Source organism: Chenopodium album, chromosome 1, assembly GCF_948465745.1.
Source record: "Chenopodium album chromosome 1, dcCheAlbu1.1, whole genome shotgun sequence".
In the NCBI taxonomy this organism is placed as follows: domain Eukaryota; kingdom Viridiplantae; phylum Streptophyta; class Magnoliopsida; order Caryophyllales; family Amaranthaceae; genus Chenopodium; species Chenopodium album.
Window position 1 is genome coordinate 33508307 of NC_137834.1, and position 23908 is coordinate 33532214.

The window sequence follows — 23908 nt, forward strand, 5'->3', positions numbered from 1 at the left end:
AGCACCTTTAAGCTGATCAAACAAGTCCTCGATCCTAGGCAATGGATATTTGTTCTTTATAGTGACATTATTCAACTCTCGGTAGTCAATACACAACCTTAAGGATCCGTCCTTCTTTCTCCCAAACAAAACCGGTGCTCCCCAAGGTGACACACTTAGCCTTATATAACCCTTCTCCAGCAACTCCTCCAACTGTACCTTCAACTCTTTCATCTCTGCTGGTGCCATTCTATATGGAGCTTAAGAAATAGCTCCAGTCCCAGGCACTAAGTCTATTTTGAAATCCATCTCCCTAACCGCCGGCATCCCTGGAATTTCATCTGGAAACACATCTTGGAATTCTCTCACCACTGGAATGTTCTCTATGGATTTCTCTTCTACACTCACATCTTGCACATGGCATAAATAAATAGGGTAGCTCTTTCGGATATAAGAATGAAAAGTCATGGCTGACACAATACTGACCCCTGGTTTTGACACAACCCCCTGGTAAGAGATTCTATACCCCCTTGGCCCCCTAAGAGACACCTTTTGGGTATGACACTCAATTCTAGCCTTATATTTGCTAAGCCAATCCACCCCCAATATCACATCAAAGTCAGTTAAGTCAAACTGAATAAGGTTTGCAAGCAACTCAGTTCCAGCAATGTTAGCTGGAATGTCTTGGTATAGGGATCTACAAGAATCTACCTCCCCTGAAGGAATTGTTATATTGGTTTGACACAAAGATGAAGGTTTTAAAGCATGTTTATTCACGAAAGAAGTGGCTACAAAAGAATGAGATGCCCCAGAATCAAAAAGTAAGTAAGCAGGTTTTGAGTTCACGAGAAAAGTACCCGTCACAACGTCGGCATTAGAGTCAATCTTGCTCTGGTTCATGATATAGATTATTCCATTACTTGTCCTACCATTGCCATTGTGGTTGCTTCCTCCGCCATTGTTGTTGCTTTGGCCATTCCCTTGTTGAGCATTGCCATTTTGGCCCTGAGAATTGTTGTTGTTGAAGCGGTTGTTGTAGTTTTAGTTCCTCCCATAACCACCTCCCTTATTACCATTGTTGTTACCTTTCCCATTCTGAGCTTGATTATTTCCATTCTGCTTCTTTGGGCACTCAAATTTCTTGTGACCAACCTCCCCACATTCAAAGCAAGTAAGAAAATCTCCATTGCAGTTGCGTCCTGGATGGCTCTTGTCACATTTACGGCATGGTCGGTTGCAAGATGCTTGCTGATTCTATTGCCCCTGGCCCCGGTGGTTATTGCTTTGATTGTTGTTGTTACGGCCTCCCTGTTGTCCATTTCCACCATTCCCATTGCTATTACCCCCTAGGCGTGGTCTCTTGTCATAACCTTGAGGGTTCGATGAACTCTCACCATTCCCTTTCCACTTATGCCTATCCTTGATCTCCTGCTCACGTTTCAAAATCCTTTCAATATTACAAGCTCTATCATAGGCCTCTTTATAAGTAGCAGCAGTACCAGCCCCGATCACCTTCTTTTGGATCCTAAAAGTCAGTCGATCTTCAAACTTTTGAGCCTTGGATCTCTCATCAGGCACTACATTAGGACAAAACCTTGCGTACTCATTAAATTTCTCAACATTCTCCTGCACACTAATACCAGCTGTTTGGTTAAACCTACTAAACTCACTGTATTTCTGCCTCTTGATATGCTCAAGAAAGAAACGATCCCTGATTGCTGTCTTAAAAGCCTCCCAGTTAAAATTATGTTGAGCTCTTATGGTGGCTCCTTCATTTTCCCACCAAATATCAGCAGCCTCACGTAAATAGAATGTGGCTTGATCCACCTTCTGAGCATCAGGGGTACCAGCAGCGGTGAAAATCTTGTCAAAGTCACGTACCCAGTTCTCAACTAACATGGGATCTTCCTTCCCCATAAATAGCGGAGGTTTTAATGCAGCAAGTTTCTTAGCTACAGCAGCTTGAGGGTCGTTGTCATTATTGTGTGTGGTTGTTGTTGTTTTTCAGCTGTTTTTGCAACAACATTCCAAGGTTCTGGTTCATTTGCTCAAGAGCTCTTAACCTAGCAGCAAGTTGTTCAGGAGTCTATGCCATTTGTGCAATTCTTCTCCAACGAGACCTGGTGTAAACATGGTAATTTTGCATACATAGTCTGCACAATTTCAACACTGGTGTTACCACCATACACATTTTAACACGACTTATTTAGATCGTGTGAATTGCAATTAAAACATCAATCACGACATGCTTTCATGTAACACATCAGCACATATAGAGACAAGAATTAAGCGATTTATTAAATCTCAATAGCATTCAAAGAGTCGGCCAAATTCCAAACCAAATAATGCATCAACTTAGCATTAGACTATAAATTCGCGCATTGCTTTGTGATTTCACTATCACCCGACCAAGGCATTACTAGCCTTGACTAAAGTAAGCATAAGAAAATAAGAGCTTTGTTCTATATAAATACAATAGATAGAAAAAAAAATGAATTGATTTTTATTAATAATCGTAAAATAGAAAGGTATAAATATATTAATCAAAATTATTTTATTGCAAAACCAGAAGAGAATGAAAATCGTCTTTGAAATAAAATACTAGTACTAAATAGCTCAATAAACTACTAGTTACAAATAAACCAAAACTATAGTTTCTAGTCATAAGAAACTAGAATATAAAAATTTTAACCAAATAAACTAAACGTAGCTTTAAAAAGAATAATTCAATCTCACGAGCTTCACCTTCCTAGAGCTCATCCTCCTCCTCATCATCCAGGTTATAGTCAAAGTCTCGCTTGGCTTCCATCATTGCCTTCTCAAGGTAGTCCACAGTAGAGATCCATTGTTCATCATAATAATACTTATCATTTGGTTTACCATTAATGTATAAGTCAACATACTTCTTTGTAAGTTGAGCAAAGGGTCCCTTCCCAATTAACGTGTGTAGAAGGATTTGAGATCGCCTCTATGGAGTGAGATAATCAGATTGGCCCCCAAGTATATTGTAATGAAAGTGCTCAATGCCGAGATTTAAGCGGTGCACGTAATGTCGAATATTTTCATTATAATTCATTCGAATCCCGTAAGGAGAATCAGGTTATAAATGTGTACTCTTCCTAGCACTCGACTTTCTCGCAGTTTTAAGTACTCGTACCATCTAATAAAAGAAAGTAAATAATCACATAATAAGTATTAAATAAAAGTACTATAAAACACATAAATCCCTTATCGTGATTCCCACACTCACGGCTTTCCTAAGCTTAAATCAATTTTAAACTTATGTACAAATTTTAAACCTAAATCTTTAATTTAATTCATTTTAGTCCCTAAATTTTGAAAAACCTGGCTCTGATACCAATTTGTAACACCCCCAAAATTCGAGTCTTTAATAAACAATAATAGTAACCTTTAACTTTCAAAAACCCAACCATCGAACTGTGGGAGTGTCAATGCTACACTTATTTTCTGTAGAAAATAAATGCAAAGAAAAAATAACATAATATTTAATTAACAAAGTGGTCTAAGTTGTGGCAAAATAAAATAGTCATTACATCAAAATTTCAATTATTTTGAAACCAATAATTGAGAGGAAATAATTAAATTCGGGAATAACTAAATTGTCTTAGCTACGTGATTATTCTAACGTCTCCTCACACGTAACCGAGTACCCTTTTTACCAACCTGCAAAATAAATCAGAAACAAGAAAAGAGAGAAAACTCCTAAAAATCAGATAAATTAACTAATTCCAACTCTATCCCGCAAAATAAATAATTTTACTTCAAAACATTTTATACATAATATAGTCTCATAAATATTTTAATACTCAACCAAGTTCAAATAGTCACATAACATACTATTTCTTTATTTAAGGAAGGGAAAGAGAACGCCAGTAAGCCGGGACTAGTCCCTGTCACCACCTACTTTACAGAGGGTCGCGCGTAACCCAAATTGGCCATAAAATAAAACAGAATGTCCCTAGTGTGCACACCCCTCACTAATACCCAGTGATTAGGAGGAAGACTAACAGCAATATACAATAATTTAAACCAACTAGTAGCAACCATCACTACTAGTGGGCAACCTGTTCTTCACCCTTTCGGGTTTCATTTCCCTTCTTAAATTAAATTTCACTGTACATTTTATTAGATTATATCATCCAATTACACTGTACCCAAGTATTGCATAGATCAATTTAATTTCAAGTAACCATACTTCAATTTCAGTATTATTAGACCATAGTCATCCTACATGACATATAGACCATCAATCACGTATAATCAATCATCCAATACCCAAGATTATATTTTTAAAAAAAAAACTCATACTATAACAAATAATAATATTTTTTTTCGAAATTACATATACTAGTTCACAAAATAGAAAACTCTTATATAATATATGATTCCATAATATCATACGATAACACACTCATCACATATAATTACATAAGCACGTATTTGACACATAATATTTCAAAATAATTTCCTAACGGGATTCTAAAGATGATGGACATTGAAAATTACCTTGATCGTGCGTAAAACTCAAGGTAATTAATCTCCGGAAAGGTCACCTAGTAGCCTCCGTCTACAAATAAACGATTCTAAGTTAGATAATTATACGACTATATAAAAAAAAAATTAGGGTGTGATTAATTTATCATAACCCGTAATCTAGTCACCCCAAAAACAAAATGTAAACAACTAATTAAATGGTGCCCTCATCATCATCACCGACATCTACCATCATCATCACTGACATTCTTCCATCATCATCACCAAAATCCCAAAATTCCTCTAAAACCCAAATCCCAAATTCCACTGAAACGAAATTTGTTTTTTTTTTTTTAGTAGAAGAGATAGTTTACCTAAGAAAAGATTGATAGTACGATATTGAAATTTGAGGTTAAGGGGGCTTTATATAATTTGAGTTGTTTAGCATTCTAGAAATTTCACAAGATAAGGGTCAAACTTATCTTGAGTTTGTTACATAAACTCAGTAAAGAGATTTTCAAAATTCCTTTTTATCAGCTTTCAAACCAATCTCTGTATGTTATCCAAAATCAGTTTTTTTTTTTTTTTTTTTTAAATCAAATCCGAAAATTATAGTAATAATAATAATTTTTACAATTTGAAAATAATAATAATTAGTTTTAAAGTTTATTTATTTATTTTTGAAAAGAAATCGTTAACTAAAAGTACTCCAAAATTAATACTCCAAAATTTGGGGTATTACAACTTCAATTCTCAAACTTGGCTTTGTTGACTTTTTTGGATGCGCTTGAGCTTCCTCATTGATGATTAAATCTCGGGAAACTCGACACGTCTACAAAACAAGTCAAAGAAACGAAGAAGCTAGAGAAATAGCCGAGAAATGAATAAAATAATAAGAAAACCATTAAAAGCACGCATTTCTCTAATTTACACGCAAATCATGCATTATTCCCTAAAAACACGCCATAAAAGACTAAAAACGAGCATAAAAATATGAAGAAAACCTAGCCTAAGAGTGCCATAAATGGCATGCATCAAGGTTCCTTTTTGAACGACTAACTAACTTCCCTTTAGTTAGTTGTACTATATAGAGTTTTCCTTAATTTTTTGATAAAATAATGAGAAAATAGAATTAGAATTAGATTTTTGATGAAGTTATAGAGGGAGAAACTTTAGATTTTGAAGATTGTTCTTATATTTTTGAGAGAGAAACTTGATTATGATAATGAATGATACTTCCAATCTTCTACCTCTTTGATTTTGATCAACGTTTTGTAAGAATTCTTTACTTTTAATGGAATTTGATGTTTGATTCTTGAATTTAATTGAATTACTAGTTGTTCGGTTAATTTGATTTTGATAAGTTTGAGCATATTTTTATTATTTTGATGATGATGAAATTTGTGATTGAATTAACTTTGTTGTTTGGATTTGAAATGAGTAGTGAGTAGTTTACTTGTTAGGGATAGGGTGAAGCATGAACAAGTGATAATTAATGATTAATTAGGGGAATTTGATTAATGATCATTGTGATTAAATTAGTTAGTGACATTTGTGCATGTGTTTGATAACTTGAGGAGTGATCAACCTCAACTATCGTGCTAGATTGCATATTAGGTTTCAATGACATGAACAACTGATTTGGAATCTTTTATTATCGATTGAGCTTAATTTGTGATTTTTCTATTGGAGTCATTTGTAGAGACATCTGGCTTAACCCTATGGAAATATCCTATTAAGTGATTTTGATTGCATTTCATGCTTTCCTTCGCGTTGTATGATTAACGATTTCCTTCCCAATTAGCGTGCTTGTCAAGAGTTTATGTGAATCCCGATTCCCTAGCATCCTTTATACTTTTCTAGTAGTTGTTTGATTGAATTGAACCCAAGAGTGTAGACCAACCCAATTCCTTAGTTTTTGGAATAGCTTAGCATCAACCTTAGTACTCCCGCCTTCCCTTGGGATTTGACCTAGACTTACCCTACACCTTAGTTTGGTTTAGCTTTATAAATATTGTTTTGTCCGGGAAATCTAGCTTTCAACGACCTAGGTTTAATCCCTAGTAAAAAATGGGGACGTTACGGGGGAAGGCATGTTGATTGCTCTTGTTGTTTGAGTCTATTTCATTTGTTTGAAAAATACAAAAAGATTTTCTTTCTTTTAGGTAGCCGTGCTACTAATTGTTTCCTTTTCGATTATGTACATAGAGCACGTGGTCGTTCTCTATTGTCATTTGAGGCATGGGAGAAAATTCAAGAGTGGCATTGAAGGAACTAGGAGTTCCGAGCCTATAGATATGAGAGCCGAATTTCTCTACCTACGATACCGGCAACTGATTTCGAGATAAGACTAGGAATGATTACTTTGATAGAGAGGTGTAAATATAGTGGTGAAAAGCATGAGAACCCTCTCAATCACCTTAAGGAATTCCTGAAACATTGCAATACAATCAAGGTAAATGGGGTTTCTCAAGAATTCATCCGCCTTAAGCTTTTCCCTTTCTCTCTTGTAGGGCGTGCTTTGGAGTTGTTAGACAAGAAGGTGAAGCCTAATTATTTGAGAACGTGGGATCAGGTTACAAAGGAATTTATATTCCGTTTTTATCCATAAAAGAAGACGGCCAAAGCAAGAGCCCTTATTCAAAGTTTCAAGTAAGGGCTTAATGAGAGTCTTTATGAGACATGGGAAAGGTATAAGGAGTACAAAATAGAGTGCCCACACCATGGGATTCCTACCCATCAAATCATTCAAATTTTTTATGGAGGATTGACTCCTCAAGGCAAGTCTTGCTTGGATGCCGGTGCCGGAGGCCCTATCATGAACAATACGAAAGAGGAAGTGGTGGATGTCATTGAAGATGTGGTGAGACACTACATGGATTGGAAAATGTGGTGTTTCAGTGTATTCGATTGATCACATCAATGCCATCAATATCTTGTCTTCGCAAATCTCGAAATTAGGAAAGAAAAAGATCACAATCAAGGCCATCAATGCCCCTCCCTGTAGACACCTTATTGGTCATTGGGCATTGATCACAATCAAGGGCATCACAATCGATGGACATTTTAAGGGCCATCAATGCCCCAAAATGGCGGTGAAAGGTTGTTCATCATTGGGTTTGGTTTTGGGGAGACATTTTAAGGTGTCTACAGGGACCAAAGAGAGAAGTCCCCTTTCGACCTCCTCAACATCTGTACTTTAAAAAATCAAAAGTTCTTAGAGCGGACTACTAAGGACAACTTGTTCAATTTGAAGGTTTCTCAGACAGCAGATTGGTGCCCCATACCTCACCTGGAGGCCTTCGCTACATGCTCCGCCTTTCTCCCTTGGCGGCCTAGAAAATGGCCCATTGACCCTGCTCTCAAGCGAGCTCCTCGACCTAATCTCCGAGCTAATTCTTGTGTTCCTCTCCATACTCTCCCTCTAGAGTTGCCCTCGGTTTCCCGGGGAGGTACACCTTTGATTACTTCCTCTTTATCTTCTTTATCTAACTGTGACTTATCTATTTTGCATGCAAAGATCGATTCCATTGCTAATATCTTAAATTGTTCACCTCTACAGAATGACTTTGTTTTAGGCTATGATTACCATGTTAGACAAGTGTATGATATGCATGTGATGAGGGGTAGATTGAGCCTTATGTTAACTATCCTTACCTCCCGGTTCAACAGGGACATATACCTCAATGGGCCATATATAACCCGACCTTTGGACCTAGATTGTGTTATCTCTATTGGGAGGGGCCCCATGTGCCCCCCAAAGCAATTCAGGGGACCTCTCCGACCTCTTACTACTGTAGGAGGCCCGGAGGATGTGACTTTTCTTATGACCCGACTAACCCAAACTCATTCCCTAATCTTGAGACTTTTGGTCGATTGGGGCTCTCGGGTGAACCGGTTCTAGATGATTGGTCCCACTATTTTTCTAGGGATAAGGACATGAGGGAGAGAGGTTGAAGGGTAAGGGTCCAATGGAGGTTTATGATGTCGTTAGCCATGTTTCTTCTGAGGTTGGTGAGGGGAGTACTCATTCTACCCCTTACCACAGAGTGATGCCATTTTGGCTACCGTCCCTTTTTTGCTTGTTTGCTTGTTCTTTTGCCTGCTTGTTGCTAGGTTTAATCTTGGGGGGTAGCTCATTCTAGGCTTGGGGAGTATTCTTATGTTTGTGGTGATGCTTTGTTTTCCCCCTTGCGTTTATGGTTCACTACAGCTCTGTCTTCAATTTTGTGTCTCTTTCTGCTGATGATTTTTTTGTGTTGTCATTGTTGTCTGATGATGATGATATGATGTTGGTTTGTCATTTTATCCTTGTTTCCTTGTTGGTTGATTACTTTCTTGGCGGACGAGTTTTCTCTCTGGTATATATGATTTCACTTCTCTGGTTCTATATATGATCATGTTCTTCTTTTATTTGTTTCGAGTTTTTGTCTTGAAGTTACTAACAATTTCTTTTTGTAAAAAGATTTTCATCTTTTACTTAGGTTTTTATCCTTGCTTTTGCTTATGAGGTATCTTGACGGTTTATGCTTTTTCTCTTCTCTCCTCTTTAGCTTAGCTTGGAGTACCCGGTGAGATCTTTCTATTTCTTCTAAATCTATCTCTTTCCTAATTGCTTAAAATAGTTTTAGTCTAGGAATAGTTGATTGTTCGAGGTTGTTTGACTTGTAACACCTTAATTAGCCTGTTAAGGGTCATTGGCGATGTAAGCGAATGACCACTTGTATGACGATTGGGTTTTACTTGTCTTGCTTGTATTCTTGTGGTTTTCTTTTCCTTTTCCTTTCTTTTCTTTTTCTTTCTTTTCTTTTTCCTTTTTTCTTACATCTATAAAAAAACAAAACAAAAAGATTTTGAGGCTTTATTTTCTTTTTACTTGCTTAGCTTTTTGTATTTGGACATAATACCATCCGAGATTTTGCATTTGAATGAATGACTTCCTATGTCTTATCGGCATGCATGCTTTGAGAGTATCCATGTTTTACTCTAGGATAGGGTATGCTAAGGTAGCGGTTTAGATGGAGTTACATCCTTTGGTAGATTTATGGCACTCATTTGGTAACTTTTAGGATGATTTTTACATAATTTTGTATCTTTTTTACTTCCTTTTCTCTAGTTTTGCTTACATTTTCCTTTGCATTTTCCTTAGATGTTTTCTTATTTTCTTGCTTTTCTAGTGTATTTTGCTTTTTCTTCTTTACTTGTTTGATTTTCTTTGATTATAGGAAGTTAGTGATGTTCAAGAGCCTCAAGCGTGTCCTTCTCAGAGTTTTCAAGACAAAGAGATGTCCCGATTTCTCCATTTGATGCCTAAGAGCAAGGAGTCCAAGAGAAAGTTCTTCATAGTTACACCCACATACCGTGTGGGAATGAAAGAGTGGTTTCGAACCCACCAAAAGCGCTCTAACATACTGCCTATTTCATCGGGGCTCATCCGGAGCTCACGAGGACATTCTGGGCCACACTAGGAGGGCTCTCCTACTCCCATGGCACGAGAGAAGAGCGGCCGCGCCAGGCAGCTGCGCGGCTGCGCGCGACTTTGGAGAGGTCGTGCCTCCTTCTTTTACCTGTTCCTTACCCTTTTTGTAACGGCCGCGAACATGAGTGAGCGGTCGCGCTCTTTGAGGTTCCTTTTTGGACGACTAACTAACTTCCCTTTAGTTCGTTTTACTATATATAGTTTTCCTTAATTTTTAGATAAAATAATGAGAAGATAGAATTCGAATTATATTTTTTGATGAAGTTTTAGAGGGAGAAACTCTAGATTTTGATGATTGTTCTTAGATTTTAGAGAGAGAAACCTGATGATGTTATTGAATGCTACTACCAATCTTATACCTCTTTGATTTTAATCAAAGTTTTGTAAGAATTCTTTACTTTCAATGCAATTTGATGTTTGATTCTTGAATTTAGTTGAATTACTTGTTGTTTGGTTAATTTGATTTTGATAAGTTTGAGCATATTTTGATTACTCATTGTTTGGATTTGCAATGAGTAGTGAGTAGTTTACTTGTTAGGGATAGGGTGAAGCAAGAACAAGTGATAATTCATGATTAATTAGGGGAATTTGATTAATGATCATTGTGATTAAATTGGTAAGTGAAATTTGTGCATGTGTTTGATAACTTGAGGAGTGATCAACCTCAACTATCGTGCTAGATTGCATATTAGGTTTCAATGACACGAACAAATTGATTTGGAATCTATTATTATCGATTGAGCTTAATTTGTGATTTCCTATTGGAGTCATTTGTAGAGACATCTAGCTTGACCGTATGGAAATATCCTATTGAGTGATTTTGATTGCATTTCATGCTTTCCTTCACGTTGTATGATTAACGATTTCCTTCCTAATTAACGTGTATATCAATAGTTTATGTGAATCCCGATTCCCTAGCATCCTTTATACTTTTCTTGTAGTTGTTTGATTGAATTAATCCCAATAGTGTAGACTAACCCAATTCCTTAGTTTTCAGAATAGCTTAGCATCAACCTTAGTACTCCCGCCTTCCCTTGGGATTCGACCTAGACTTTCCCTATACCTTGGGTTGGTTTAGCATTATAAATATTGTTTTTGCCGGAAAATCTAGCTTCCAATGACCTAGGTTTAACCGCTAGTAAAAAGTAGGTACCGATGAATCCATCACTCAGGTCGCCTTGCCCAAAGCTATAAGTATACGGGCATACAACACCTCTTCCCAACTCAAGTTACCGATTTTCCCTAAATCACTAAGGCAAATGAGTATCCCGATAGCGAAATGTTCTCCCCGTTCACTCAGAATAGTGACGGAAATAACGTGGGTAATGTATATCCGAGACAGCTTCTCATGTGTACACTATTAATCAACCTCGTCAGCAGACAGCTCGTCGGCAAGAACCGAGTATGGACAAGACTGTGTGGACACATGAAGGGCCACCGCAAGACGGTCCCCCATAAGGTCACGCAGCCTTTCATCTGACCCCTTCACGGCCTCCAAAACCACAGGCTTACCTCTGAAAGGAAAACCTGTGATCATAGAAAAGTTGAAAGGGGTAACCGTCATCTCTCCCATGGGAAGTTAAAAGTGTTGGTGGAATCCAACCAAAACTCCAGCAACCCACGAAGGAAAGATGACGATGTTAGCTGACTCAATAAATCTCGAAGAGTCGCCAGCTGGGGGCTAATCCCCAAAAGCTTCACCACCTCATTTACCTCGTCAGGTAAACTCTCGAAGCGGCGTCTCAAGTCACCCGAGCCGTACAAACGCATGCTAGGCTCGCTCTAAAAAGAAATATACAAAAATACAGTTATGGCTTTTCAAAAAAGAGAGAAGCAATGATATAAAAAAAAGACAGAGACGTAAAATAACTCACTATTTCGCACCAACTCCAAATCAAAACGTGATGGTCTGGCACTTAAGGACCTGAGGGTCCCAGTTGGGAGGAGCCTCCCAAACCACATCCTCATGGCAACGTGAATTAGCTTCAACGCGTCGCTCTCAAACCTCCTCACGAGGACATGTCACCCTCTTTCAAGGGCGAACTGCCTCATCAATCATGGGTCCTCTTAGGTCCTCCTCAGCATCGAAGAATAGAGGGGAATCCATGCTATAACGGATAAAATTCCTTAGTAGTTTTTTTCTAAAAAGACTAGTATACGTATTCTAGACTCATTTTGGCAGCGTAACGGCTACCGAAAGGGCAAAACACGGAAATCGAATGCCACCCACAGTTGGGGGCTACGATGCCTACAGTGAAACTCTGTAAATGGGGGCTTTTAACACCAACAAAAGCAATCCTATATCAGTTTCAACTAATATTCTAGAGATTATGTTCCTAAATCTCAAAGAATCAACTACTTTTAGGCGAATAATGATAACATAAGTATAATTATCGTCTACCAAACAATCTTGAGGTTCGTGCATGGCAAAAACAAGCAAAATATATACTTCACGCCAGTTTTCGAATTCAAAATTTTTAAACATGATTCATGAAAGTAATTGTAATTCTAATACTATGACTCACTTCATAATCAACAAGTATAATCAAAATGAGCAAGCAAAACAAAAAATTCGAGCCAAAATTTGAAGAAATAAGCCAAGAACGAACTTAAACAAAGAAATGTGAAATTTGTTGGAACACACTCCTTAAACATAGCATGAATTCATGGAATAAACAATTTTAAGAACAATGGACCGAATAAAAAAAAAACCCCAAATTCGAAAATTGGGGTTTTTCGGTTCAAACATTCCCCAAATTCAACCAAAAAATGAAGGAAAAAGGCAAAAAAAAAATTACATTCAATTATGGCAAATATGAATAAGGGACGAGATCTACTTCATTTAGCTTCAAAAAACAAAGAAATTTAAGCTCTTTTAAAGAGAGAAAGAAGCGAAAATGGCGAAGGAAGAAAAGAGAGAGAGCGAAATGAAAATCGCGCTTAGCGATTTTCTTTTTGCTGATTTAAATGTCGCGCGCAACTCAATCATTTATAAGTGACAGTCCACCGCAACTCAGAACAATGCACGCGCCTGGCCAGCGCGACCCACTGAGTTGCGTGCAGATACTAGTCCCTAAAAGACCGGTACTTTGATTTTGATCCGTTTGATTTATTTCTAACTGTTTTTGCTCGTTGTTAGATCTAATGGAGCACAAATTATTGAATCTTTTATTTTCTTTGCATCTTGTAGTTTATTTTCTTTTTTGATAGTTTTTTGCATCATACTGCATGCACACAGTGCTTTGTGCCTTCCCCAAGCATACGTTTTGGATGTTTTTCGTAAGCGTGTCTAAAATGTTCTGTAGTGGTGCTTTACGTAAGAGCTCCCATCGATAGGTTTGTCATTTTAATATACTGACTTTATAAATGTCACGTTCTTTTCTTTCTTTTTGGCGTCTGCAGCAAAAAGGATGGTGTATCGTGTAGTCTAAAATTGCATGGCATACCGTAAAACGTAAAATTGTATGGTGTAGGTGTTGCGCAAAATTTTACCTCTTCCCAGCAAAACATGATCTACCTCTCGTAACTAAAACGGTTGAGATTTTGTCTTCAGGCGTTAGCTAAACTAGTCGGCTGGCGCGCCAAACCATCGAGGACAAGGCACATTCTTGATTGGAAGCAAATACGACAGTTAGTGAGCTTACTGGCTTACCGGACAATTAGGGTGTCCGTCCACCCCTGTATAAAAGAGTGACGTGCGATGTCACTTTTGTTTAGACATGTGCCCCAAGTCCTGAAACACGTGTTCTCAACTTGTGGACAAAACTGCTGAGAGAGTTGTCGATTTTCTTTTCTCTCACTGGATCTGGATATATGCCTCTTGTAGACACCCAAATGTTTCTCCCCAAAACCAAACCCAGTGATGAATACCTTTCATGTCATTTGATTATCGAACGAAGCGAAAGTGTGAAAAGTCTAGTGATGAGGATGTTTTTATTAAAATATCTCTTCTTTCTGTTTTTGAAAATATTTCTTTTCTTACCCTATTTATGAAAATATCCAATACATTTTAGTTTGGTCCATGATAAGGATCCAATAATAGTGTAGTTGGATAGGGCTCAAAAAGACCTTTCCAACGATATATTATAAGCCCAATTCCGATGAATAATGAGGAAGTTATGGCCAAAATACTAAATTGGGCCCGGTTTTGTTCTTATATGAGGCCCAATGATCTAGAGGAGGGCATATTATTAATTATCATTCCTAAAGCTATTGGGATTGATTAATAATCTAGAAGGTTCTCTTAAATCCTAATGGAGTTAGGATTGATAATTATGTTTCAAAGAGTTTGAAATTGAATAAAACTACTCCGTTTGAGAATCCTTGTTTTTTACGAAAAGAAATATATTCAGATATTATTTTTGTGTCTTATAATCTTTATCCAAGTTTTATATGGTTGGATATATATTGAAATTATCTTTCCAATGATATATTATAATATTATTTCCGAGCTATAACGAAAAAGATATGAATGAGATAAGAAACTCTATCTAAAACTGACACCCTTCCACTATTTCAGCCATATCTTATATATAATTTGATTATTATGTTTCTTGATATATATTTATTTTTATTGCTTGATCACACCTTTTATGCATGTTTAAAGGGAATTTCATACATATAATCACGCTTAATAAGATAATTAATAATCTTGTTTAAGGTTAATTTGATTATAATTCAAGTGATCGCCAATAATAGTTTTGTTTGTGCATTAATATTCAATCAACATAGATTAAACAGGTTTAGGATAAACCTATTGATTTCATGTTAGTTAGAAAGCGCACATGAATACGAGTAGTATAAAGTAGAGGCATATTTTATAGGGCAAGTTCTTTCTCTTTTAGATTGGATTCGTACCTTCATCCCTCAATACCAGTCATGGTTCAAGAGCTATTGGAGTTAACGATCTCCTGGATCTTTAAGGGGTGTAAACTTCACCCTGTGAACGGTTTACAAGTTCCTAAAACTTGTTGGCGACTCTTTTGCTCTAGCTTCTTTCCCTTTGGACGCCACCATACTTAAGTGTATGATCAAAGTGGGGTTCAAGTTTGGGGTAATGCTTGAAATATTCCCTACCGTTTTTGGCAACTCAAATGAGGAGGATTTCTATTTTAATTCCTAAAATTTATTTTGGCAATTATTTAGAATGAGTGGATAAGACTCGAAAAGTTCTAAGTATTTCATGTGCGTAATTTTGATTAACATTATTGTCAAATGCATAAAAAAGGTTCTCATTGGAAAGAACATCCGTAATGAGTCAAAAACATATGATTTTTACATGTAGGAAATTTGAGGAATATCTTTCACAACTAGGATCAAAATAATACTGCGAAAAACTAGAAAATTCTAAGAACACAAAAAGCTGCTGAGGCATGTAGGAACTGGCGACTAGAAAACAAAGCGAGTCACCAATGATATGGCTCTGTCGCCTAACGACAACATTGTCGTCTGGCGACAGGGCTATATCCTGGTGACGGACTCTGTTGTCTGGCGACGTGTTCTTCCAATACTGAGCCAGAAATCTTGCTTCTTGCTTCGACTAGTTCTAGCACTGTTGGCTCGATTCTACTACCGCATTGAGTTTTTCTCTCTTTTTTAAAACTCATATTTGTTCTACATATGGACATAATCTTCTGGGAATTCATGCTCCATCTACCCGATTGAACGCTCTGAGAAACAAAGGGTACATTCGAGAATGTTGAATTCACCAAACCATGAAAGCGAGTTTAACTCGCGGGGTCCCATCCACACTTGCCAACCCCTCCAAAGGTAAGGCTTCCGCACAGTGCATCCAGACTCATAACCATGGAATCTCTTTGACTAACCCATATCCTAAACTTTAGAGAACTAGAGCCATGGTTAGGTTGCAAACTCATTGCATCATATTGTGACTACTTGACTACTTGTGCATCTCTTACTTGTGGATACTTATTATGTGACTAAACTAACCGTTTGGTTTGACTTGTGTTGGTAAATAAGTCTTAATAAACTAAACAAGGACTAAAGGACTTTGCTTAATTAATTAATTAATTAATTTGAACTAATAAATATGTCTAAAATCGAGTCATAGTTCCTTTAAACCAACCCGAATTTTTATTCTCGTATACTGCACAAACGTCAAATTTTATTGGTCATAGCCGGATTTCTAGGAAGAAATACGAGTTGTATAGCCTATGGATCTGTATCCCTGAGTTTTTTCTTTAATTTGGAGTTGGTTCGTCCCAATCAGAGTCACAAATAAAAAGTTATGACTAAAATACCATAGCCTGTCCAGTTTAATGCATATACATGAATTCTTAACTTAGTCTTTGCTTGAGTCTAGTCACATATTCTAGCCATATGGTCATGACACGAGTCTTAACATGTCACCTACACTTAATATTCTTAGCACACACTTTGTATATGTCACCATGACCATGTCTTAGGTTCATGCATGAGTCGTTTTCCATCATTTGAGTGGGGGGTCCAATCTATTCCCATTCTCTTCCACATTCTCTTCCATGTTGAATAGAGCTTGAGTCAAAATAAATAATAAAAAACTTATCCCTAATTTCCCTTTCCGCAGTACTTGGTCAAGGAGAGAAGGGCGATTAATCAAGGACAACACTTTCGTCCAAGTTCAACTTTTTGATAAACCAGTCGGTCGAAAAAGAAAAGCTAATATAATGGCAAGTCAAGAAGAAGTCAATGAGCTTAAGAAGCAAATGGTTGACGTGACTGAGGTGTTGAAGGCTTTAACCCTTCAAATAAATGACCCTGTGAAACAAAAAAAAATAGAGCTCATGCAAGAAAGCTTGAGAAAAATATCCAATGACTATAGATTCCAGGGCACTAGCTCACAAGGGGTCTCAGTGGACAAGGAGCTTTTTCCGCAGAAGTTTGAAAGGAGGGTGATCCCATCGTAAGGGGGTCCTTCCTTAGATGCCCATAGGCCCTTTAGAATCCTAGGACTTTACACTTGTTAGGGTGTATTAGGTTTTTGAATTCCTGACTGTTTGGGAGACCTTGAATTAGAAATGATACCCTCATCACGCTTTTTGGTAAGAAACAAGTAGGAGTCGCCAATGAGTTTTAGGAAAACTCATAAACCTCGTTCGTGCCTTTCTTCCATGTGGATTTCATGGAATAATTAGCATGAATCATAAGTTTACTCATGCCCAAATTGGTCTATATAAACCAGAAATGAGTTCGGGAGCGAGGGTACTAAAATAACGTTCCTTTTAAGGAGGAATCGCTATTCTAGCCCTAGTACGACCTCTACTAGCTCTTCCTTTTTCACAATTTCATTACCAAATAATATATGCAACGTAATAACTAAAGACTAAGTTAGTTGATTTTATTTACAAGCATTGATCACGAGGAATTACACTGCAAAAGTCGTTATTCTTTGTTTAATCCCAAGTGAGTTCTCGGTACAGTGCCTGAGAAACACAAATCCCAAGTGAGTGATAGACCACATGATCGGGATTTCCCATACTTATAAAAATAAAATAAATGCAAAAACAAAAGAGAGAGAAAAATATGAATGGAAAAAAGAAAAGAGAGCTAAAAAGAGTTGAAAGCCTCAAGCATAAAAATTAAAAGATTCAAAAGCAGGGTTGCACACCTTGGGGGCTTATCGAGGGACTTGAGCCTTTATCCCCTTCTTCTTCAAACCTTTAGCCTAACCACGTTACAACCCTTAAAAGACCTCTTTGAGGTATACACATAATTTTGCGAGGTTCGGCTAGAGCTACGTTCAGCCTGATTCCTAACGGATACGTAGGAAACCTCACATTGTGGTGCGGCTATAATAAAATGCATTCATATTAACACTCACACACTCACACCATGATCGTACCAAGGGATCTCTAATGCTCATCCCTATCTACTTAGAGCTAGACTTGGGGGCTTGATCCTACATCATAAGCTTACCTTGCCTAAGAGTCACCATTATTTGACTCTTCTAAAAATAATATTTTTCCATACACTTAGTCTTTGCAGCCAAACCTTAGTGCCACTTTCACACACTACACAGATACATGACCAAATAGTCCTTCGCTTAGGAACCCTTTGTCATGAAATCTTAACACAACGTTGAAGCATTCTTTGTCATATCAAAATCACCCAATCAATCACTCATCATTGCATAACAAAGTATGAAGTGCTTAGCCTCCGTGCCTAAGTTACCTAAATATTTTCATCAAAGATAGCCTAGGATAAATTAATCTTTGCATCTTGAGAGATAGTATCAATTAACATTTGACTAATCTCATTCAACATGCACCATCAAAAACATCTTCCTTTTGTGTCTTTCTTTTTCGGGAGAAAGTCGGTACCCTCCACAAAAATGACGGAAAATTTTTCAATTTTCGCTTTTTTGCATTTTGAGTCAAGCACATCACAATACAATGCACACACGAGTCATGAGTCACACGTGTCAACTCACCTTGGGTCAACCTCAAGTTAGTCAATCACATTGAGCCAACCTCAAGTCAGTCAATCACCTTAGGTCAACCCTAATTACAAGAGCAAAGTCTTATAGTCCAAAATGTAAATACGGGTACATTCCAGTGAGCAAGAACATTCCCGCATTTTTTCGAAAAGCCGCGAATGAAAACCTGACTCCAGCATCAGATGACAAGGTTGTCGCTTGACGACAAAATCTATCGCCTAGCGATAGAGCGAGAACGCGGCGACAGAGTCTTCTAGCAAACGCTGGTTCAGCGACGAGATTCGTGGCCCCATATTGGATTATGTGGACCTCATACAGCAATTTCGGGTTCCTTAGTGCGCCAGTTAGCCCCTATAAGCAAATTGACATGATTAGTAGTCGGCTCAATTACAATCGCAGTAAGTGATTGACCTGACGACGATCGTCTCACTTAGCTTAAGCGCCTAAGCATTGGCTCATTACAAGCACCAAGGCATCGATTCAAAAGCAAGCACTTATACGACAATTTTTCCAAGATTGGATTGTCAATCCCAACTGACAATATTTACTAATGTGGATTGACGCGCATCTTCTTCAACGACTATTTTTCCAAGTGAGTGATTGTCATCTCTAGCAAAGTTTCCAAGCGTGGATTGTAGTGCTCCTTCTCTGTTTGGCAATTTTTTCCAAATTCAGATTGTCGTCTCTAGCAAGTTTTTCGAGATTGGATTGTCATACACATAGTTCCTTATGGCAAAATTTCCCAAAGGATTTTCGCAGGTCTCTATTCATCCTAATATTTTGGCAAAGACTCCTCAACCTGGATTGTCATTCATTTCAGTAAGTGGCAAATTTTCCCGAAGTGGATTGTCGATCTACTCTTTTTTGTAAATGTTCCAAGATGTGGATTGTCAATTGTGGCAATATTTTCCTAAATGGATTGTCGCATAGCATTGGCAAATTTCTAAGGTGGATTGCTTTCAAGTGTAATATTCCAAGATGTGGATTATCGATCTTAGCAAAGTTCTTATGCCAGATTGTTACGAAGCATTGGCAACTATTCCCAAAATTGGATTTTGGCAAATTTTCCATGATTCATCGTGGCAACATTTCCAAGGATTGATTGTTACGAAGCATTGACAAATTTCCCTAAATCAGATTGTCATACATCATACAAGAGTTGTGTTGGCAACTGTTCCTGAAAAAAAGAGAATTGTCATCACCCTAAGTATCGTAACAGCAAAGTTCAAGCGAGCTTTAAGGATCAACAGATGTTGGTCTTTGGTAATTTTCTTTGGAATATTATCGCAACAACTGAGGATGACTTCAAGCGAAGATATCTTCGACAGCATTCCCTAGCTTGCAGAGGGTTGTCATAAACATCTAAGGACCGTTTCGGGCGAAACAATCTCCGGTCATATTCCCTGGCTTGCGGAAGATGGTTATAAGGCGGTAGAAGATCGTTTCTAGCAAAGCAATCTTCGATAGTGTTCTCTGGCTTGTAGAAGAATATCACAGCGGAAATTGGAGGCAGTTACAGGCGTAGCAGTCTTCAGGCGGTATCCCCTAGCTTGAGGAGGATCGTCAGACAAAAAGAAGTTCTTTGTTTAGAGACGCGTGGACATTTAAAAAAAAGCTCTTTCTTAAGATACGAGTGAACATCAAAACAGCAAGATGACATTCCCTAGCTTGTGGAAGGTTGTCACAACAGCAAATACAACATAAATTGGTTTCCTTCAGAGACGTGTGCTCGACGGTGCAAGATACGCGTTTCTTAACTCTCTTATCTGTTTTAACTAACGCTATTTTGCATGTATCAGCGTTACAAGGATGATTTAGGATCGCAGAATTTTCTGAATCATTCTCCGTCCCTATCGATACTTTGACTTTTATTTTCAAAACTTGCGTTTCTACAAACTCGGTCAAAGTAGGGGCTTCTGTAGACAACCAAATGTGTCTCCCCAAAATCAAACCAAGTGATGAATACATTTCATGTCATTTGAGTATCGAACGAAGCAAAAGTGTGAAAAGTCTAGTGATGAGGATGTTTTTATTAAAATACCTCTTCTTTCTGTTTTTGAAAATATTTCTTTTTTTACACTATTTATGAAAATATCCAATCCAGTTTAGAATGGTCCATGATAAGGGTCCAATAATAGTGTAGTTGGATAGGGCTCGGAAATACCTTTCCAACAATATATTATAAGCCTAATTCCGATGAATAATGAGGAAATTATGGCCAAAATACTAAATTGGGCCCAGTTTGGTTCTTGTAAACACCTAAAAATGTCTCCCCAAAACCAAACCCGATGATGAACAACCTTTCACCACCACTATTGGTCGGGTTCAGTATTTAATCCCGAGAGTGCTTAAAAAAATCGTATTTGATTAAATTCGTATTTTTGAATAGCCCATGGATTAGTCTTTATGTTTGGTAAAAGCATAGTTTTAATTTCAGCCCAAACTTATTATTTAATTTTAGCCCAAACCTTTTTTATTTTATTGTTTTATTATTTATTTTTGGCTCAAACCTTTTATTTATTTTATTTGCTTATTTTAGCCCAAATAACAATAAATTAGAAAAAAGGCCTGAAATTATCAATCGGCATTTAAAATGCTGAATTAAATTAGGGTTAAAATGTATTTAGACGGAAAATTCCCGCGCCACGACAGGAGTCCACCATGTCACGGGAATCATTCCCGTCTGACGGTGGGATTTCCCATGACACGAGAAACCTGCTGTGACACGGGAATTTCCGTGTCCTTTCCGCGTAAACCCTTAACGCGTTTTCTTCCCCGTTTACCAAATATTTCCCGCGTCACTCAAAAATTGCACTGTGTCACGGGAATGTTTCCCGTCTGACGGTGGGATTTCTCGTGTCACGGTATAGTTTGCCGTGTCGCGGGATACGTTTTTAGGGTTTTTATCATTTTAGGGTTCTGTGTGTTCCCTCAGCACATTTTCTCTATAAATACCCCCTCATTTCTGATGTACGGGGCATGAATTAATTCTCTATTTTCTCTCTTCTATGCTCTAGCCTAAACACTACCTTACCCTTCTTATTTCAAAATTCCTTCTTCAAGCACTCGAAGGAGCACATACTTTACTCGTGGTTCTGTCCTTAAGCCAAGGCGTGAAAGGTAGAACTGTTTGAGGGTTTGGCCCCAAATCAACTCTACTTTATTTAGTTTAATTTAATTATTGTTTTATTATTATTTCCTTGAAATTACTAACTCGTTTATTATTTTGTAGTTGCAAACAAACAGAATCAAAGTAAGAATTATGTTCCTCTTATTTCTATTATTTTTCTAACGATTTTATATTATTGGAATTATTGCTAAATTGCTTCCAATATTGATGTTATTCTATTATATTTTTTTTTATGATCACCATGTTGCATGTTTAAAGGGAATATGTAATTGAAAATCACGCCTAATAAGATAATTTGGACAGCCGGTTTAGGTTCCTATTTAATCTTGTTGTTAATTAAAGTGATCACTAATTTTTTAGAATTATATGTTGCATTAATATTAAACCAATTTAGCTTAATAATAGATTGGAGCAAATTGAATCTTTGTTTGTATGCCTTTGAGATCGCAGGAATGCTTTTCACTATAAGAATCGAGTAGAGGTCAATACAGGCGAATGTGACTCCATGACCCACTTCGTACCATCATCCCCGATCCTCCTTTCGTGGTTCCGAACCATAGGAGTTAGTAATCTCATGGATTATGAATGGGGTGTAACCTTCACGGGTCAATCGTTGTTGCCTTTGTTGTCCCTTATCGTGGTTGTCTTTTTATGCTCCGTGAACGGTTTACAAGTTCCTTAAAAACTTGTTGGCGGCTCCCTACTTTCCTTGTCCCTAATCGTATTATGTCAATCCCACTTCCTATGAGTGTCAAGCATATTCACACATGCTTTTACGTAGGCGCACTTCGAGCGACGTCTACAGTTCTTATATGCAACCCGATGATCTAGCGGAGGGCCTATTATTAATTATCGCTCCTAATTCTATTGGGATTTATTATAGTCTTCTAGAATACTCTAGAAGGTTCTTTTAAATCCTAATAGAGTTAGGATTGATAATTATGTTTCAAAGAGTTTTAAATTGAATAAAACTACTCCTTTTGAGAATCCTTGTTTTGTACGAAATGGAATATATTCAGATATTATTTTTGTGCCTCATAATCTTTATCCAAATTTTATACGGTTGGATATATATTGATATTATCTTTCCAATGATATATTATAATATTAATTCCGAGGTATAACAAAAAGATATGAATGAGATACGAAACTCTATCCAAAATTAACACCATTCCACTATTTTAGCCATATTTTTTTATCTACAAAACATTTTAATCTGATTCTAACTGGTTTGGAAATTAGACTTCAACAGCTTTCCAACAACATATTATACACCTTATTTGGACTTCTTGATAAAAAAATATGATAAAAACAAAATCCGCAAAAACTGTCTTGCAGCGCTAAACAATAGCTTTGTCGCCTGGCGAAAAATCCTGTCGCCTGGAGACAAGCCCCTGTTGTTGGCGACAGAAGAGAGTTTTATTTCTTTTCAAAATCTGATTCGTTTCTATCAATTCCGGACTATTTTATTATAAATAGGGTCCATGGACCTCCATTTTCAATCATCAACTCTTACCCAGAATTCTCTAATTATTCTCTTCTCTCTCTTAAGCAATATAGCTTATTCTTTCCCCCTCTAGCTTTTCTAAAGTAGCCTTTTACAAAACAACATACCGCATTCACAAGATCTAGACACACCTAGCCAAGTTCGAATTTGCCTTTGCCCTAGACATGAAAGGTTTGATATTTCTGAGGGTTTGGTCCCAAATCCCTATTTCAATTATTTAATTTAATTCTTTAGTTTTATTATTTTCCTTGAAGTTAATAACGTGTGTATTTTTTTATTAGAAAGAGATACGAGGCATCCAAATAAGTAGTTTAATTGTTTCATTGATATTATGATATAGAAATTATGTTTAGGTTGTTATTTTGATTCCTAATATCATGATAAGATGCTTTTCTTAGTATGATGTTCAGGGTAAGAATACGTTCCATATATCAATTATGATTTCTTTGATGCTTCTTATTTTCTTTCTTAATAGCATGTGAGTATCATGTTAGGGATAAAGCTTTTATCTTTAATGTTTAGTGACATGCTAGGGTTTATTATTAATCTTGTTAGTATCCTGCCTAAGATCTTGTTATAATTATTATGTTTTAACATGATTATTTTATAATTGTTATGATTACGATTATGATGATGATTATTGTTGTGTCGAATTATATAATTTAGCGTAATTTGTTAATTAGCGAGTTTTTTCACGTAATTTGTTTATTTACAAATTGTTTTACGTAATTTGTTTATTTACAAATTGTTTTACGTAATTTGTTAATTTACGAATTATTCATGTAATTTCTTATTTGACGGATATCTTATATACAATTTGATTATTATGTATTTATCGTCATTCCTTGATTACACCTTTTATGCATGTTTAAAGGGAATTTCGTA

General features: G+C 36.9%; 2 protein-coding genes across 2 annotated transcripts; both read right to left on the reverse strand.

Moving 5' to 3' along the window:
• Window positions 1-240: 240 nt before the first annotated feature.
• Window positions 241-879, reverse strand: LOC145631058 (uncharacterized). Its single transcript, XM_081683164.1, has one exon. It carries the CDS (start codon window positions 877-879, stop codon window positions 241-243), a length of 639 nt encoding a protein of 212 aa, XP_081539290.1.
• A 354-nt stretch (window positions 880-1233) lies between these two features.
• LOC145631070 (uncharacterized) lies at window positions 1234-1896 on the reverse strand. Its single transcript, XM_081683173.1, has one exon. The coding sequence runs from the start codon at window positions 1894-1896 to the stop codon at window positions 1234-1236; it is 663 nt and encodes a 220-aa protein (XP_081539299.1).
• Window positions 1897-23908: the final 22012 nt, after the last annotated feature.